Genomic DNA, 18,945 nt, shown 5'->3' on the forward strand with positions numbered 1-18,945 from the left:
ATTCTTATTCTAGACATAGGCTTCCTCATCATGTCTCCTGACAATCATATTAATAGGGGAAATCTTTCTTCTTTCATTTACTCTGGTTTGTGGTAATGAAAATTCAGGACTTGTATTTTGCATTGCAGGATAAGGGAAGATCTTAGAATATATAAGTTGTCAAAATTCATACTACTTATCTCTTAAATAAAATTAAAAGAATATAAAAAATGAGAATATTGCTAATAGACAAATTTCACCAGTATTAAAAACTGTATCATTTTAACTTTTTCACTGATGTCAGGTAGGGAAGCAATTTCAATCTCAAACATTTATCTTAGTAAAATTTAATCTACATTTTTGTCAACTTGGAAACAGATCCGAAGAATATGCTTCCAGAAGGTGTTTTAAGTATGTCAATATGATCAGCATCCACATAATCAAAAGCATTAACCACAAATAAATATCATTTAAGTTGCATGTCTATTGAGAAATATTAGTGGTTGTGGACTTCTGTTTAAATTACTTACCAAAGGCCCAAGTTTTCCTTCAGGACCTTGAACACCAGGATTTCCTGTCAAACCCTGAAAATAAAAAAGCAACTGTCAGTTTGTTGCTGACCTGCAGCTGAAGTAAAGATTCTTAAGAGTAAAACTAGTGTTGCTTTTTTGTCAACTGAATAGAATGACAGTTCTGTAAATCAAGTAAATTTTTAAGTGATGTATTGTTAAAATAAAATTTGTCAGAATTTCTCTGCCAAAATTACTTTACTTGCTATATTGCTATAAACGTATATTTACAAATATTTATAAATTCTTTACTTGCTAACAAGTAAAGTTATAAAATTTGACAAACAGAATTTTTTTCTCATGCCAAGTGATAAAGCTATTAATACATACTCCTTTGAGAAAGAGAGACGAGAAGTTACCGTGTTTTCTATATATGATAAAAATAACAAATCAGTACTTTTTAAAATAATGAATTGGATCAAAACCATAAAAACAAAGAAATGTTCTAAACTGTAAAAACAAACTAAATTTAAAAACAAACAAACAAAAACCCTTTCAATGCATGCCCAGGAGCACTTTTCCCCACTGATGTAGCAAACACTTGCTACACTCTTACCCGAGCACCTGGAAGCCCAGGTTCGCCTGGACGTCCTGGATCTCCCTGGCTTCCTTTGGGTCCTGAAGAACCTACAGGACCCCGTTCTCCTTGAGCACCCTGTACCAAGGCAAAGCAGATGCATGAAGAAAAAGAGTATAGAAAAACAAAAGCAAGCCAAAGTAAAATTACTGTTTTACAAATCAAGGCACTAATATACCATCCAAATCAAGGAACTAATATAACATACAAAATTTTGTCACCACATTCCTCCAACTAGCATCCTTCTCCCCTATGCCTCTTAATACAGGAATTACACAAGAGAGAATTGGGGTTAGGCCTGATATCTGTATCCATCTCCTTTCTGGATCTGAGCCCATGCAGGTCATAGCTAGATCACCGTGCTGAAAAATGGCATCTTCTGGAGCACCCCCCACGTAAGTATCAACGTTGACAGGGTAACCTCACCTTTGGCCCAGGTAAACCATCAGAGCCTGGAAAACCACGATTGCCAGGAGCACCCTACAAATGACCAAAATGTGATTCTTAATTGTCATTGATATTTTTGCATATGTAATGAATAGATGATTTTTATTCTTAGTACTATAAAGTTTTAGGAGCCATGATCAAGCCAACATGGTTACAGATATGCATGAGAAAAATCTGACTCGATGGAAAAAATTTAAAATTTTGAAGAATATATAAGTACTGAGCCAAATAATTCTTCAAATGAAGAAATATTCTGCACTTTGGGAGGCCAAGACAAGCAGATCACCTGAGGTCAGGAGTTCAAGACCAGCCTGGCCAACATGGTGAAAACCTGTCTCTACTAAAAATACAAAAATTAGCTGGGTATAGTGGCAGGTACCTGTATCCCAGCTACTCAAGAGGCTGAGGCACAAGAATTTCTTAAACCTGGGAGGCAGAGGTTGCAGTGAGCCAAGATGGTGTCACTGCACTCCAGCCTGGGCAACAGAGCAAGACTCTGTCAGGGAAAAAAAAAAAAAGGAAGGAAGGAAATATTCTAATGATTCATTGTAAAATTAAACAGAGGAAACATAGCTAGAGATGAGAGGCAAAGGTACCATCTATAGCAATTAAAATGTCAACAATAACATTCATTAATGAGATTTTTGTGAAACCCTTTGCATTCTCCAAAGCTCTAGATAAATGTGAGATTATTGTTCTTCTTTTCAGACCTGTCTCACTATGCTCCAGTCACAGCTACCTCTTCTAGTCTTTAAAATCACCAGGTCCTTTCTGCCCTTCTAGCTTTGCATTTGCTTTTTCCTCTGCTAAGAATGTTCTTTCTTCCAAGTTTTCTACTGGCTTAAAGTCATCTTCAGGTCTCAGATAAAATGCTATCTTCTCAGAGGATCCTGTTTCCCAACCACTGAATCTAACATTACAACACTGACATACATGTGTAGTTACTCTCCAACGTGTCATGCCTTTATTTAGTGTGTGTATGGCACTTTTTAAAGTGTTTACATACATTTTTATTTACCTGTTGACTTGTTTATTGTTTACCTGTCCACTAAAATAAACAACTATTTACTAGTCTCCACATGAGGACTAGGATCATAACCTTCTTGTTCACTGATACAATTCCAAGCACAGATGGCTAAAATTGGCTTAGAGTAGTGATATAACCAATATTAGTTGAATAAATGAATAATGATTAGTCAGTTGTCTCTTTTTTTTTTTTTTTTTTTTTTTTTTGAGACAGAGTCTTGCTCCGTGGCCCAGGCTGTAGTGCAGTGGCGCAATCTTCGCTCGCTGCAAGCTCCGCCCCCTGGGTTCATGCTATTCTCCTGCCTCAGCCTCCCGAGTAGCTGGGTCTACAGGTGCCCGCCACGACGCCCGGCTCATTTTTTGTATTTTTAGTAGAGACGGGGTTTCACCGTGTTAGCCAGGATGGTCTTGATCTCCTGACCTCGTGATCTGCCCGCCTCAGCCTCCCAAAGTGCTGGGATTACAGGCGTGAGCCACTGCCCCCGGCCATCAGTTGGCTCTTTCTATTTGCACATAACTGTACTGAACTGTGCAAGGAACCTGCAAGCATTTCTCTTAACTCCTCTAGTTTTCCTTACTATTCTTAGACTTACTCACATAATTCCCTCACAACTATAAGAATGTGTTGTATTATTCAAATTTACCCTTTCTCCCACTGGCCCTGGAGGACCAACTGTTCCTGGGTCACCTCTGGGACCTCTTTTGCCTTCTTCACCAGGTGGGCCTATCGGACCCTGAATACCATGTGGCCCCTGTTAAAAACAGAAGGACAGTTACCAGAAAGACCCATTCAACCAGTGAATTATAGTTGGAAGTCTCCTTTAACGAAGTCAGTCACAAATTTTAAAGTATATGGAACGATGAGATATTTTCACCTCAAGCTATTATAATTCTCATTATTATTTTAAACCCCTGAGCATTTTGAGCTGTACACTTCTAGACAATACTATGTTCTTCTTATCATTAAAACAATGAAACCTTACTGGTTCCCCTTTTGGGCCAGCTTCTCCTTTGAAACCTGGAACTCCTGGATCACCCTGAAACAAATATATTGATATTTGTAAGAACCAGGACATTTTGCTAGTCCAATCTGCTCAAATTAGTTACAGTAAATGGGTTTTAAAAATTCTCTCCAGTTGAGTCTGCTTTGCATCAGTAGTATAATATAACCATTTCTAAATGAATGTATGTGAATATGTGAATATGTGTAAATTTTCATAAAATTCAGTATAATTTGGTAGCTGTTTAATTTATAGTGGTCTTTAAGATATTTATTTTTTTAATTATGTTTTTTATCACGTGTAGTAGAATAAATAGAATTATTGAGTTATTACTCAAATTTGAAAATTAAAATTGGAACTATCAATAACTTCTATAGATAAATATATTTAGGCTGTATTTTAGGATGTGAAACTGTTTACCCAGAATCAAAATAATTTTATATTTATGCTATATTTATTGAGAATTTAGCAACTTCAAATAGGGCATTTCACTCTTAGAGTGTTCGAGGGTTTTTCTATAGGTGTGTCTTTAAATACCAACTGTAATTTAGGTTGTAAGAACCGGATTACAAAATTCAAAACTTGGTAAAATCAAATGTGACACTAGCAACATTCATGTTTTAATAAATCTGTCACCAGCACTTAAAGAGAATTTATCAGCATGACCACATTACTTGGAACAGAATTGAAAATATTTGTTTAAATATTTATTTTTATACATCAAGCTAAAAGCTATTAAGCATAACTTCTCAGTTGCTTTATTATGGGTTCATCAAAATATTTTTCTAATAAATAATTTCTGTAAAATATTAAAACATTTAATCTGACATTCAGTCTGATTAATATATTTGAATCAGTCTTTCAGAATAACTCTCAAGAAATAGTTGCTGAACCAATTTTTAGCCAAATTGTCATTATAAATTCCTGTTGAAGCTGTATACTTCCTCACACTGGCTTGCATAATATTTTTATAGTATTTATTATTCAATTACTCATAAAAGTCTATGAGGTGAACCATAAAGTTATAACCTTATTATTTTAAATAAAAGAACACTAAAATTTAACATACTGCAATAATGTTCCCACTTAGAATTTAAACATCTACATTGTACCACAATATTTGGCTTTCACAAAGACTCCCATCTTCCCTCATTTGGGTAAGTCACATTATCTATGTTTCATTGCATCACATTACATGTTATTACTCTTGGTAGTTAGATTACACTAAAGGATGACAGTTCTTTCAAAGGTCATTACCGGTTGGCCTCGAATTCCCTGAGGACCAGTGCTACCCTGAGGTCCTGGAGATCCAGGAGGCCCTGCCGAGCCAGGAGGACCAGAGGTACCCGGAGAGCCCTATTAAACAGCAAGAGTGATGTGATAAGTAGAGACACAGGTAACAGTCTGGGGCCAATGTCTAAGAATCATGTCCATTTGAGCTTCACATGGCATAAATGCATTACTCACCGTTGGGCCTTTGGCACCAGGAGTACCATCAGTTCCTATTGCACCCTAAAAGGTACATTAAAAGTATATAATGAAATATTAAGCAATATCTAGATACAAATGTGGTAGTAGACAGATGTCCAGCCATCTTCAAAAAGGAAGTAGAAGCATTTTTTAAACATCAGCCACCATTATATCATAAAAATTACTTTTTTGACTAATTCTCTTTTACATAAAATAGGTAAAATTTACAGAGTTGACATGGGAAACACATTTTTTCACAGTTGTAAGCACTCATTCAGAATTCATATATTAAATTTTGAATATATTAAATTTTATATTGCAAAATAGCTAGAAAAAGAGGACTTAAAATGTTCCCAACACATAGAAGTGATATATGCTCAATGGGATGGATATCTTAAATACCCTGACTTGATTATTACACATCTTAGGCATATAACAAAACATTACAGGTATCCCCCTAAATATGTATAAATGTTATGTATCAATAAAAAAAAATAGGTTGAATTTGTTCTGATGTTACAAGAAATGTCCAGCTTTCTGGGCTGGTTCTTAGATATGCCACAAACTTACAGGAAGACCTGGAGAGCCAACTGGACCTGGGGGCCCAGTTTCACCTCTCTGCCCCTGAGGACCTTCAGGGCCTCGCGCCCCTGTAGGACCTGCTTCTCCCTAAAAGGGTGCAAAGGGAAATGTTAATTTAAGAAAAATACAAGAGTGGCATTGTACAAAGTTGACTGCTTATTTGGAATTTTACATTTGAAACCCAAATATTTAAAGAGGCCAAAGAGGATTATAAGAGATATGTGCCCAACCAAGCTTAAGGAGTGCACTCACTTTCCCATTTCCTTCTTAAGGGATGATGCTGGTGGCCTCTTCACTAGGAATATTCTCCATATCCAATCTCCAGTTAGAGAAATCCTACACCAGGGTTAGCTTAAGTTCCCTCTCCTCTGAACCTCCACAAAATCTGGAATTTTTCTTACCACATCTGTCAGAATTTACACTTACTACATATTAAACAGTTAAGATAATCTAAGTTCATAAAGAAAAACTAGAAACCTACACCTCAGGCACACCGAGTTACTCAAAGAATAAGATATTCTTAAATGTTTTTTATTTAAGATATTTATCAAAGAATAGATATTCTTAAATCTGCATGGTTTACTTTTAATATGTTCTTTCATAAATGCTCAGGTTATTCAAGCCCATTTCTGTATAAATAGTGTATACATTCAGAGTCTTTAACACAAATCAAATGAGGGAGAAAACCTGACCGACCCACTGTATTTAAAGGGGTTGTTTCTGTTCAAGGTAAAGCTAGACATTTCAAGTCTAGCAATTTACTACACAATTAAAGCTTCATGCAATCATTAGAGGATAAATCATATTATTTTCCAATATTTATAAAGCAACTTAATATTAGCTAAAATGTGCTGCAAGGTTCAGACAATAGTTTTCCAAATTTGTGAGACTCACTGTAAAAAGTCTATATAAAATTTCATACCATCATTACAGAACAAGAAATTGTTTCCTTGCTATATAAGCAATATAACAAATCATATTTCAGAGTATAAGATTTCAGTTGTAAAATTCAATTCCACTGACCTTCAAGAAAGCATTTATCAGTAAAGTGAAAAACATCTGGACTACAAATGTCTAATCAACTTAATTTTTGGCAACCTTATAAGCAAAATACCATCTATTTTTAAACCAAAGAAACAACACTTCTTTGATAAGAATTAAAAGATATTTTTTAAAATGCAACATTAAAAGCAGAGTGAAGTGGTTAAGGTAACTTAATAGCTCCCTTTATTTCAAGCCAAGATAGTGAGTCCAGCTGGCAAATAAAAATGCCTAGTTGAGTTTTAATTCATATAAACAATAACTTTTAGCATATGTTTTTCTCATGCAATATTTGGGACATACGTATACTACACATGTATTCTTTGCTTATCTGAAATTCAAACTTCACTTGGCTTCTGTATTTTATCTTGCTTATTATGTACCTATATGGATCTAATCATAAAGGGGCCTGGAAAACCAAAATTCTAAGCCTTAGGAATCTCATCAGTATCAGTAAAGCATATTGAATCTCTGTTTCACTTCATTGAAATGCAAAGAACTGGATTTAGAAGTTTATTCTTTAGTCAGAGAGCAGAGACCATGGCAGAACTTTGTAGGAAAAGCAGGACCCTGTCCAAAAACAAAGATCCAGGAATTTTATGGTGGAGAGAAGCAGGAAGGAAAAGACAGAAAATTTCTAACAGAAACAGTTTTGCTAGATGTTTGAGTTTTATTAAGCAGTTTTCAGTAGCCAACAACCAGTACCACAAACACCCAGGAGGAGAGAGAAGTAACCAGAGTGAATGGTTGGGTTGTGTAAACTATGATTGCTAGTGAAGTTAAAGTAAATCCCATGAAAGTTGGAGTATAAACCTCTTTCTGCTAATTCATAGATCTGAGAATATTTCCTTAACCAGAACTCAGTTTGGGGCCAGAGGGTCTCACAAAAAGAGGGAAGGGATTTTGCATGTTTTGACAGGGTTATACAGAGAGTCTGGGCCAGAGTCTGTGGTAGTAACATTATCAGGACTTCAGGGAGAAGATCAGATTCAGAGGAGACCCAAGAAGATCCCACCCACTTGAGTTTACACTGAGTTCTCAGTGAACACGGGGAAAGGAATTAAGGCACTGTTTTTAAGCAGCAGCATCCCCATAGCACCGTGTTTGAATATGTCATTAGAGAGAGCCTAAAGAATAATTTGACTTGGTGATTCTCACATTTTCAAGGAATATCTGAAATGTCAGCTACAGACATTTTTCTTCAAATCCAATTTGAGTAGCACAACTAATAAGAAGCATCAACCTACATTTAGGGTGTCCTCTGCATCAGGCTCTATGTGATGGGTTTATGTAGATGATGTCACTTAATCCTCAACAAAATTCCATGAGAAAACAAGGTTTGGAGGGGCCAGGTGACTGTCTGTGACCGCAGTCATTTTTGTACAGCATAATCTTGTGCATAATCTCTTCAGGATGAAGAAAGTCATTGCCAAAGGGAAACACGGCATCGGGGGGAATCAGATGTGTTATATTGCTTATGACTTGAAAGAGGTATTCTAAATTAATTAACCAGTTTATCTAATGTAATCCTAATGTCCTCCTACTGTCATCCTTGAATTTATCTGAAAGTACTGAGAGAAAGAACCAATTGTGACTCACTACAAATGTAAGTCATCCCACAGAATACTTTAATCATTCCTACATAGAGAGCCAAATATTCTCCATGCCCACTCCTTTAATGGCTGCATAGAATTGGGTTGGGGGTCTGGGGGAGTGCAGAGTGATAACAAATGTTAGGTGAAAGAACAGCCTTTTGACAGCATCTAATTTATTTTAACCTACTATTGTTTGGAACTTTCTGCTGTTTATTACTTCCAAGTACTCTATTCAAGAATAGAGAATAGAGTTCCAATTCAGTTTAAAGCTCCTATTCCTTAGAGCTGTTTTGATTGTCTGGCATTAGAGTCCTAACACATCAGGTTCTTTGATATTATAAGGGTACAATTATAAGTGATTCTCCTTTAATTATACTTATACAGTTAATTTTATTTTTTCATTTATCTTTTTCCATGTAATAATGAACAAAGGGCATACTCTAGGCTCTTTCCTTAGTTAAAAGTAACTTCCACACTTTTCAATTAATTAAATGTCATTCTTCACTTTGGGGCTCATATAATCATGTAGAGTTAAATACTGTATATTAACATTAACGTCTTACCTTCATTCCAGGATTTCCTGGAAAACCAGAAGAGCCTGGTATCCCAAGAGGACCCTATTAAAAGAAACCAGAGAAGTAATCAGACATGTATTTAATTAGTATCTAATTAGGTCATTTGTAAGTCTTTGGTGTCATTTTGTATTTGTCACATAAGAATAACCTGCCTTTCACTTTAAAATTACAAAGATAATAGTCTAATTTCATTATAAGTACCTTTCAACATCAATCTAAAGTAATGCTAAAAGACATATCCAAGGTATTAAATATAATTGGATTACTCAAATAGCATATAGGATTAAATCAATCACAAACATAAAGTGTTTCAAACAATTGCCTCTTGAGAGATGTACTTTCTTTGTGTTAATCAAATAATACAGTTTTTAGAAAGTTACATTTTATATCAAAATCTAGTACTTCGTTCCGTAAAAATGATGCTTAAGAACCACTTGGAGGCCAGGCATGGTGGCTCACGCCTGTAATCCCAGCACTTTGGGAGGCCAAGGCAGGCAGATCACCTGAGGTCAGGAGCTGGAGACCAGCCTGGCCAATGTGGTGAAACCCAGTCTCTACTAAAAATACAAAAATTAGCTAGGTGTGATGGCGGGTGCCTATAATCCTGGCTACTTGGGAGGCTGAGGTAGGAGAATTGCTGGAACCTGGAAGGTGGAGGCTGCAGTGAGCTGTGATTGCGCCATTGCACTCCAACCTAGAGTGAGACTCCATCTCCAAAAAAAAAAAAAAAAAAATTCTGGATATTTTAGAGAGGTTTTTCAGGCAATAACAAGTGGATATTTATATCACCCTCCATTTGGAAAGGCATGCATAGAATTTAAGCCATTGATTAAAAGACTAAATTTAAAAGAAGTGAGTATAAGAGGAATTCTAGTACAGATTATTCTGACTCTTCAAGGACTGTACTTGAATCCCATCAGTTTTGAATTAATAAAAGCCCTTTCAAAGTATACTTATTTTTTCATTCTATGTTTTGTTTCCTACTTATGAGAAACAGGAAGAAAAGATCCCTGGGGCAAATGATTTCAATTACTATAATTATACTTTACTTTTGGCTGATAGCTTTAAATTTTTTTCTTTTATGATCATTCAGTCTTGGCCCATGTTGACCATGAATATTTCCTACAATACCTTCTCTCTTTCCCTCATAATATTTTCTTTCCTTGGTGTTTTGTTAGCATAATTTACCTTGTAGAGCTTGACTCAACTTTTCCTATTGGAGTAAATTAAAATTGTTCCACGGACTATTTATTTAGGAGCATTTTCAGTAGCAACTTTGTGCTCAATTACTACATTAAAAAATGACTATAGATAACATTCTAGAAATATATTTGTGCTATTATAAAACACCACTTTTTGGTTTCCTGCAGCAGTTATCCACATTAATCACCCTATGGAATCATCTGTAGAGCTTTAAAAAATACTGATTTCTGAGTCTACCTCTAGAGATTACATTTTAATTGGATTGGACATCAATATTTTTAAGTTTCCAGGTAATTCTAATGTACAGCCAAAGTTGAGAACCACTAATTTCATGATGAACAGATAAAGTTTACTACATGATGCCTACAATATAAGTATGTACATTTTACTAGCAACCAGTGTTAATCATATATGAAATAATTTATTCTAGATACCATTATATCTTCCTTTTAAAAGTCAGGGCACCGCTATTAAAGTCACATAATTGATGGGAAAAGCACATGTATAATAAATTGCTCTAAAGTTCAGAAAATAACTTTATGTCTTGAAGCTCTTTTTAAAAATTAAATTAGTTTTATTTTGCTTGTAAAGATATAATTTAAGTGTGCTTGACAGAATAGTAGTAGAGACTTTGATCCACAGCACTGTTTCAACTAAAATCTACTTCAGCTCCACACATCTCTTAGGATCCTTTGTACCTCTGGGTAACTCAGCAGTTAATGAGCAGCAATTGAGGCTATTCACATGGGAGAACTATTGCACGTAAGGGAATTTTAAAAAGGGCATATGTTTGAAATGTGTCAAATTTAAAATATTTGCCTTTGTTTATAATTTACAATTCATTCTTTGTTTATAATTTACAGATGATTCTTTAGCCTTAGCCATCTTCATTTCATCATCCACATTACCAGGAGATGATCTTTCTGGTCATAAAGTTCCTATGTTTAAAATCTCTGAATGATCTCACATTAATTACAATAGAAAATAACTCAAAAGTCCTTTAAGTGTGTAAGTACAGCTCTTCATGATCTAGATCTAGTTGTCTAGCTAATTTGCAATAGTTAAATAAGTGTCCAGATTTCCGTCTTGAAGCGTGAATTAAAGGTTCATAGTTACAGAGGATTACCTGTGAAATACTGCAAGATGGTCTGAAGCAAAATACAATAGCCTTGTCCATACCAAGCACAAAAAAGCACAGTATACAAAATATTGGTACACACTGAGACCTCATCATTTCTCATTCCATGTTACACTTTTACTCCCACAGCTGTATGTATTGCCTGTATGTTAAAAATTTCCAAAACTACATTTGAAATTCAAATTTCTATCCTGAGCTCCACTCTTGCAAACCTAATCACAAAATTGAACTCATTTATTCCCATTCTAAACTCAAACTCACAAACGGTATCCTGTTCCTCTTTCTTTATTTCCAATTTCAGATAAATTACATCATCCATCAAACACTTGAAACCAGAAATCTACTGGGCCATGTCCATTAGAGTTGTTAGCTCACTGACATGCAGTCGGCCTCTGTTACTACCATAATAAGTTTAGTTCACATCTTTATAATTTCTTTCTGGAATTATGCCAGTGGTATTCAAACTCATTCTTTATTCTTAGCCATCTTCATTTTATCTTCAAACATTACCAACAGATTATCCTCTGGTCATAATGTTCTTATGTTTAAAATCCCTGAATGATCTCACATTAACTACTATAGAAAAAAGCTCAAAAACCATTTAACATGGTAAGTATAGTCCTTCATGATCTAGCTCCCGCCTCTCAATCCAATTTTGCCTTCCTAGAATTTTCTGAGCCCACTGTGTTTTCTCATCCATGTATCCTCTGGACAATGTTATATTCTTGCCAATTTTATATATTAAATACTTATCTTTCAGGACTTGACTTGAAAGTTGTTCCCACACCTGAAGTTGTATACTATATTATGGAGTTAACAATTATGTTACATAACAATATTAATATCTCTGTTCCTTAATAGAACAGTGTTGAAGAAGTACTGTGTGTCCATCAGCTTTTTATTCCAAGTGTCTGGAACATGGTGAGTGCTCTGTAAATGTTTTTGAATATACAAATGGAAGAATGCATGAATAAATTAATGAATTAATATGAAAGTAATATAACTCACCATTGGTCCAGGTTTTCCAGGCATACCATGTGCACCTCGTTGTCCCTAATTAAGAGAAAAAGGAGACGATAGGATAAGATTACATTTTATACTGTATTTTCTCATAATTTATTTGCTTTATAAAAAATTTCCAAGTTAAAAATTGAAGAATAAATATTAAAGTTAACTGACAATAACCCTCACTCAGTTAATAGCAATATAAATACATTTACACAAGCTGATATGGTAGTCATAAATGCATCTATCCTTATAGCAATAAGAAATAAAATCAAGATTGAGAAAATGAAACTGATTAAAATGATTCTTTTTACTTTAATGTATCATCTTCTAACATATGAACTCAGAGACAATGAAAATTTGAACACCTCAATGTTCTTAATAGCCAGATTAACTCAGAGAAGCAACGTCCAGAAAATAAAACACACAGAAAGAGATAAATGAAGTTATAATGAATCCTGTGGGTTTCACCCAGGACTCCCTTAAGTACTGAAGTATTCATCCTGTCAGCTGGAAATATAACCTGCTGATGGCTCGCTATTGAGACATTCCCTAGGAATTGCCCTCAGCTAAAGGGAATTAGCTCTCTCAAGACTGCACTCTTTCCTTGGTCAATGCAGGGATACAAAGCATTGGCCCTTATTTGAGACAAGCCTGCAAGAGCCATCTCAGCTCCATAGTTCCCCTGAAATTGACTGAGATCTCTGTTGCAATTGCAACACAGTTCAATTTCTCCCTCTGACAAACCCTGCTTTTATTCATTCCTTGAAAAATAGTTTCTAAGAGTACTCACCAATAAATTTCCCGTACTGTATACAAGTCACTTTCCTGAGGCTGTTTCCAGGAAACCTGACCTAAGACCCTAAGACCATTGATGCCAGAGTGGTTACAAGAAAGCAAACTCTAAAATGGGATTTTTAAGCTGGATTTCCCACTGGTCAGCTGGTGACAGTCGGAGTATGAATCACCCTTGGCATGCTGCGATGGCACAATGGCAAATATTGTCACCAATGGTGAACAGAGATATTTTAAAGGAATGGGCTAGTGGTGCAATATCTTGGGCATTTGAGAAGAATTAAGAAAATAACAATTATAAAGCTGATGGAATTGCATGGGTCTTGTATAGTGTGTCTATTGGAGAAAGACACTAAAAGGCTGATGGTGATTAATCACCAATGCAAGACTCCTTGGCAGCATTTTTTTAAATTCTCATCTTCTGCAACCAGAGAGAAGAAAAAGCTGAATAACAGGCCAAGCACAGGGCTTAATGCAAGACTATGAGAGCTCGTGGGATGGTTGAATTCTCAAACCTAGAAAGTCTGTTATGTCATGGTCAGGGTCCTGGATTGAGAGGAGTGGCATTAGGATATGTGCATCAACACACTGAAGAACTTCAGCTGGGCCTGGTGACTTATGCCTGTAATTCCAGCACTTTGGGAGGCTGAGACTGGAGGATTGCTTGAAGCCAGGAGTTTTAGACCAGCTTGGGCAACAATGTGAGACTCCGTTTCTACAAAAAAATTAGCCAGTAATGGTGGTATGTGCCTGTAGTCCCAGCTATTTGGGAGCCTGAGGTGAGAGTATCACTTGAGCCCAGGAGTTCAAGGCTACAGTGAGCTATGATTGTGCCACTGCCCTGTAGCCTGGGCAACAGAGTAAGACCCTGTCCTCAAAATTTAAACGAAAATAAAAAGAACTTTAAAATCTCAGGTCCATCTAAAGTCACTGGGCCTAGAGAAGTGGCCCATTCCCCCCATTAATAGTTGGTACTTCTCTCTTGTTGAAGATGATACCTAAGCTTCTACTTTGGCAGACAACTTAAGCCTCACTTCTGTACACCAGACCAATAACTAGCACTACTACTTTTTAAAAAAGATATCATACACCAAAGCACCTATAAGACCTAAACATTAGGTAGAGGTGGGATCTGAGAAAGAATGTATGGGTCTTGGTCCTGAAGGCACTGTATCAAAAAACAGAATACAAAGTTGGAAACCTTTAATGATGTGGATACACTGTCTCATGATATTACAATTTAACACCCTGGTAAGAACCCTGAGAAATAGTGCTAACATGGGAGACAGTTCTTAGAAATGTGGGAAAAGCAATAGCCCATGCTGGGGCAGAAATGTCAGACCTCCCTTGGCAGACAGTAGAAGAAAGCACAGAGAAGTGAGCATACTATATTGATAGATGATGTTAGCCTGGATAAGCCAATAGTTGACTATATTCTATAATATCCTCTATATCCCCTTAGGACACTCTGCTTACTAAACTGATATAGAATGGGCTGGTGAGAGGGTCTTGCACTTTCCAAATCAGGGCCTTGAATTTGGTACTGTTGAGTAGCTCTGAGTCGGTCGTCCTCTATGGGCTGGAGGTAATAGCAGAGACAGTGTAAACCTGGGATTGCTAAGAGTAATGGTGATGATCGGATCTTGAAATAATAGAGGAAAGGTGACAGTCCTTAACTCTCTAAAGCAAAGTAGGTGTAAAGTAATGAACTATAAGTTTGAAATATTAGTCAGCATAGCCTGACCTTCAGAGAGTTGTGAAAGGAATAATTAGAATATGCCTCCTATACAGATTCAAGTTACATAAATAGTCTGCAAGAGTATTTCTCAATCTGTATAATTAAAATGAATCAAAGACAGGTGATCAGGAGACTCAGCTCTTTCGAAGAGTGCACTCAGAGTACCCACCTTTTAGGAGTATGAGGAACATAAAATAAAATGCTTGGAAGAATTCTTGGCATACAATAAGGTTTTGATAAATGTTTCTTATTATTGTAATTTTATTAGTATATCCAAGTTTGTGTTTTTCTATGGATTATATTCCAAGCTGCTATATGTATTCATTATTTTCTTAATTTTTGTATTAAAGTAGACAACAAATGTACTGTGGCTGTATGTTAACATTAAAAGCAAAGGGAAGGTTGTTCAAGAATTCTTTGTACTTTATTTTCAATTTTCTGTAAAACTGACTTTATTCCAAAAGAAAAAGGAAAAAAAAAAAAAAAAAAAGGTGACCAGTACTGTTAATTTCATTTAAAAGGCAAGTTCAGTAAACTAAATCTAAAAATGAATTGAAATATACATCTCAGCAGTATAAGTAAAAGCAGATATACTTACAGGAGCACCCTGTGGCCCAAGTCTCCCTCTCTCTCCTGGCATTCCCCTCGGACCCTATGACGATAGAGAAGAAATATCTCTTGAAGCACCTAATTTGAAATGTAGGGTAGTCTGACTACCCCACTCAATCCAATTGAGACTCAAGATAATTGGCCACCAAGCAATAGTATTTCCAGGGGCAATGTTGGGTTTGAAAAACTCTCCCCATTTGGAGATAAATAACCTATCACCCCTTACATAGATAGATTTCACTTAACCTGGCTTTAATGGGCTAAATCTACAATAATCTTGATTTGATCACTGTGTATAGAAAAAGAATAAGGGCATTCAACTGGTAAGAGAAACAATGAAATGTTGAAAGCCTTTGCTATTAGAAGGGCTCAACTCTCTTGTGCTTGTCTATCAGCTAGTAATCAAGATTATTTTACCAGCCAACTTACGTTCTCCATTTATTTTTACTTTTCATTAAAAAATTCTCTTGTTATAATCTAAAATGCAAGGAAATATAACCTTAGAAATTTAAGAAACAAGAAAACCAGCACATACCAGAGGACCCATGGCACCCATTGAACCAGTGGGGCCAGCTTCACCCTAAAACAAAAATGAGAATACATTACAGTATGAGAAGCCTATAACTGATACTCACATCACTTTGCTCTGTGTGTGTAATTTTAAAAGCATATTTTCAAAGAGGGCATATGAAAGATGTACTTTTGACATAGGATCTCAGAATGTTGTTCTATTACTTCTTCTCAAAATGCAATAGTAGTATAGTTTTAAAGAAATACATATAAATTAATATTGGGGACTTAAGATTGATGGAAACTATCATACCTAGCCGCAGTAACTAGTCTCAGGAGTCTCAGGAAAGGACTTATCTATGTCTGATATGTCTCAAGTAAAACTTTACAAAGCTAAAATTGATTGTAATATTATCTTAAGATCTATTCTAGGAGACTTAGAAATAAAAAATTTTAAAGTCAAATGATTTCCACATTAGGTCATGATGTTTTCCACTAAAAATTCCGTTATATTTCCTTGATGTTTTTTCTGCCTGTAGAAATACAAATAAATTTTGAGAAGAAACAATGGGTAGAGGGTCTTGGTATTAAAGGAGTACTCAATAATGGGACTAATGAACTATCTAAATCTATCAGATATTTTTTAAGACAAAAAATGAATGATTGTATTTTAGAAGATAGATTCACAGTGCCATCTTCATATGAAGACAACACCCATCCTACACTGGCAGACACCCAGTGCCATGGAGGCTGTTCTTGGAGGCATATTAAGTCATGTCATGGTAAAGCCGTTGCCACTCATCTTTGAAAAATTACGTTTATTTACCTAACCATTTATTTATAGCCCTCTCTCCTGCTGAATTAAGATGGTTCTGAAAAATGTGTAAACATTTGAAGCAAAACTAAGAAGCCAAAGTGAGGTTACAGTGAGATAATTATAAGATTACCTTGGAACCAGGTGCTCCAACTTCGCCTTTAGGGCCTTCAAGACCTTTGTGTCCCTGAGAAGAAAAATATAAATTTGTATTTGTATCCTGTTTTTTTTTCAATTCTCAAAGGCATAAAAGAAGAACCAAAAATAAGCTTGCAAAAATTGCCTTATAAAAATGAATCTCAAATTTAAAGTTGTTGCTCAAAATATTTTCAAATTCTCAACCTATTCTGAAAGCTTATTCAAGGAAAATTAGAGTTTTCGCCTTTAAATAACATTTTCAGCTTGCAATGTTCTCACCCTTCAAACATTTGTGACTTTGTAGAAATTTAATCTGTAGCTACAAATAAAAAACTTATAGTGGCTTTAGAGGAAACACATAACTACAGAGTTCATATAGTTATAAAATATCATTTGTATTCAAGGTGAATGTTCAAAATACTTAATAACGAGTATAGCAGCAGACCAGACATCTTAATCAAAATCTCAATTACTCAAAACAGAGGCCAGTGTATATTGATTGAAAATCACTATTTGATATTATGACAAATAGATTAGATAGATGATAGATTCTACATACGTAAACAATATATAATAGTTACATCGTAATTATCTTCAGTAATAAAAAAAGGCATTCTATTGCTTTCCAAGTCTAGGTAGACTGGGCCCCTTCTGTGACCTAGTACTCTCTATCTCTACCATGTCACCTCTTCCACTTTATAGGAATTGCCTAAATTTTCATCCGTATTCCCCATTAGCCTGAAGCTTCAGGTCAGAGATTTTTCTCATTCATCACTGTATCCTCTTTTGTAGCATAGTGTCCAGTACACAGTAAAAACTCAAAATATATTTCTTTATTGAATCAAATTAAACCCAAAGGAAATGTATAAAAAACTTATGATTTCAGTAACCACAGATAAATACTGCTACCATAGACAGTTAAGGACAATCAACAAATTGACTAGTAAAGATTTTGAAGGTAATGCTCCCCAGAGCCTATTCACTAAACTACAGTATCTGAGAGGATTACAATAGATTGAACTTACTCGGTGACCCTTCAGACCTGGAAGACCAGGAGCCCCAGGAAAGCCACGAGCTCCCTGGAAGGAAAACATAGATAAGCCATTTTAGAGTCAATAAGGATGCAAAATTCCTTAATATATCATTTTCCACAAAAAATAGCTAGTACACAGTTTTCCAGCAACATATTAAGAAGAACAACAACACCAAAAAGCAATATACTTTTATCTGTCAAAATATATCTGGGTGACCAAAATTAGCAAAGTAAATATGCTGTTAGAAATGGAAACATGACTTATACAAGGATACAAATTAATACCAGGTATTGAGTTAATGACATTTAAAATTTTTCACATGACATCACTGTGTTATAATTATTAGTGAAAACAAAATATAAGCATGAATCAATATGTCCAATATGAGAATTGACTATACCAAGGTAGAGAAAAAATATTCAGGAGAGAAATTCGAGATAAAAATATCCTTTTCTTTCTTTATTGTGCTTTATTTATGGTACAACATTAAATGCCTTTGTAGCAAACCAATGTTTTTATTTTCTATGAATTTCTGAATATTGGCAGCAGAATATGATGGGAAGAATAGTATTATAATGTGGTCAGGAATTTTTAAAATAAATTGTTTAGGAGAAACTTTGTGGATTTATAATTATTTTTAAAGCTAAATGAATAAACAAAATATCCAACAGAAAAGAAAGTCAAGAAATATGAGAATGCTTTGTTTCTTGACTAAATAATTAATTTCTGCAAATTCTATGTAGCTTTCACCTAAACACATTAAATAAAAAACAACAGAAATACCACAGAAAATCAAATCCAGTGGTACAATTACTTTGAAATGATGCATGAAAGTTTTTTTATACCGTCTTAAAATAGATACCAAGCTAGTGACTTACTTATTTACTTATTATCATGGCCTACATTAATTTGATTTTGCTTTGAATTGGCATTACCACTGTAGCCAGTATATTTAGCACCTTGATAGCATTGATTGATATTATCACGTATTGATTATTATTGTTAATTTATGTATAGCTGGCAGTTAGCCTTATGTTTGGTTAATGGACATTCTATGAATAATCATTGGATAAACAACTGAATAAAGAAATGGTTTAAT

General features: G+C 35.1%; 1 protein-coding gene across 7 annotated transcripts in view; it reads right to left on the reverse strand.

Moving 5' to 3' along the window:
* The window catches only part of COL5A2 (collagen type V alpha 2 chain), a 423,920-nt gene that overhangs the window by 31,316 nt on the left and 373,659 nt on the right, over window positions 1-18,945 (reverse strand). For all 7 annotated transcript variants that reach the window (XM_021923787.2, XM_021923786.2, XM_021923783.2 and 4 more), the window contains 14 exons: window positions 17,838-17,891; window positions 16,808-16,861; window positions 15,886-15,930; window positions 15,340-15,393; window positions 12,212-12,256; window positions 8,851-8,904; window positions 5,640-5,738; window positions 5,067-5,111; window positions 4,857-4,955; window positions 3,582-3,635; window positions 3,243-3,350; window positions 1,552-1,605; window positions 1,105-1,203; window positions 510-563 (listed from right to left, as the gene is read on the reverse strand). In XM_021923787.2, coding sequence (XP_021779479.2) covers window positions 510-563; window positions 1,105-1,203; window positions 1,552-1,605; window positions 3,243-3,350; window positions 3,582-3,635; window positions 4,857-4,955; window positions 5,067-5,111; window positions 5,640-5,738; window positions 8,851-8,904; window positions 12,212-12,256; window positions 15,340-15,393; window positions 15,886-15,930; window positions 16,808-16,861; window positions 17,838-17,891 — 918 coding nt within the window. The remainder of the gene's footprint in view (window positions 1-509; window positions 564-1,104; window positions 1,204-1,551; window positions 1,606-3,242; window positions 3,351-3,581; window positions 3,636-4,856; window positions 4,956-5,066; window positions 5,112-5,639; window positions 5,739-8,850; window positions 8,905-12,211; window positions 12,257-15,339; window positions 15,394-15,885; window positions 15,931-16,807; window positions 16,862-17,837; window positions 17,892-18,945) is intronic.

The sequence above is a fragment of the Papio anubis genome, chromosome 10, assembly GCF_008728515.1.
Source record: "Papio anubis isolate 15944 chromosome 10, Panubis1.0, whole genome shotgun sequence".
In the NCBI taxonomy this organism is placed as follows: Eukaryota; Metazoa; Chordata; class Mammalia; order Primates; family Cercopithecidae; genus Papio; species Papio anubis.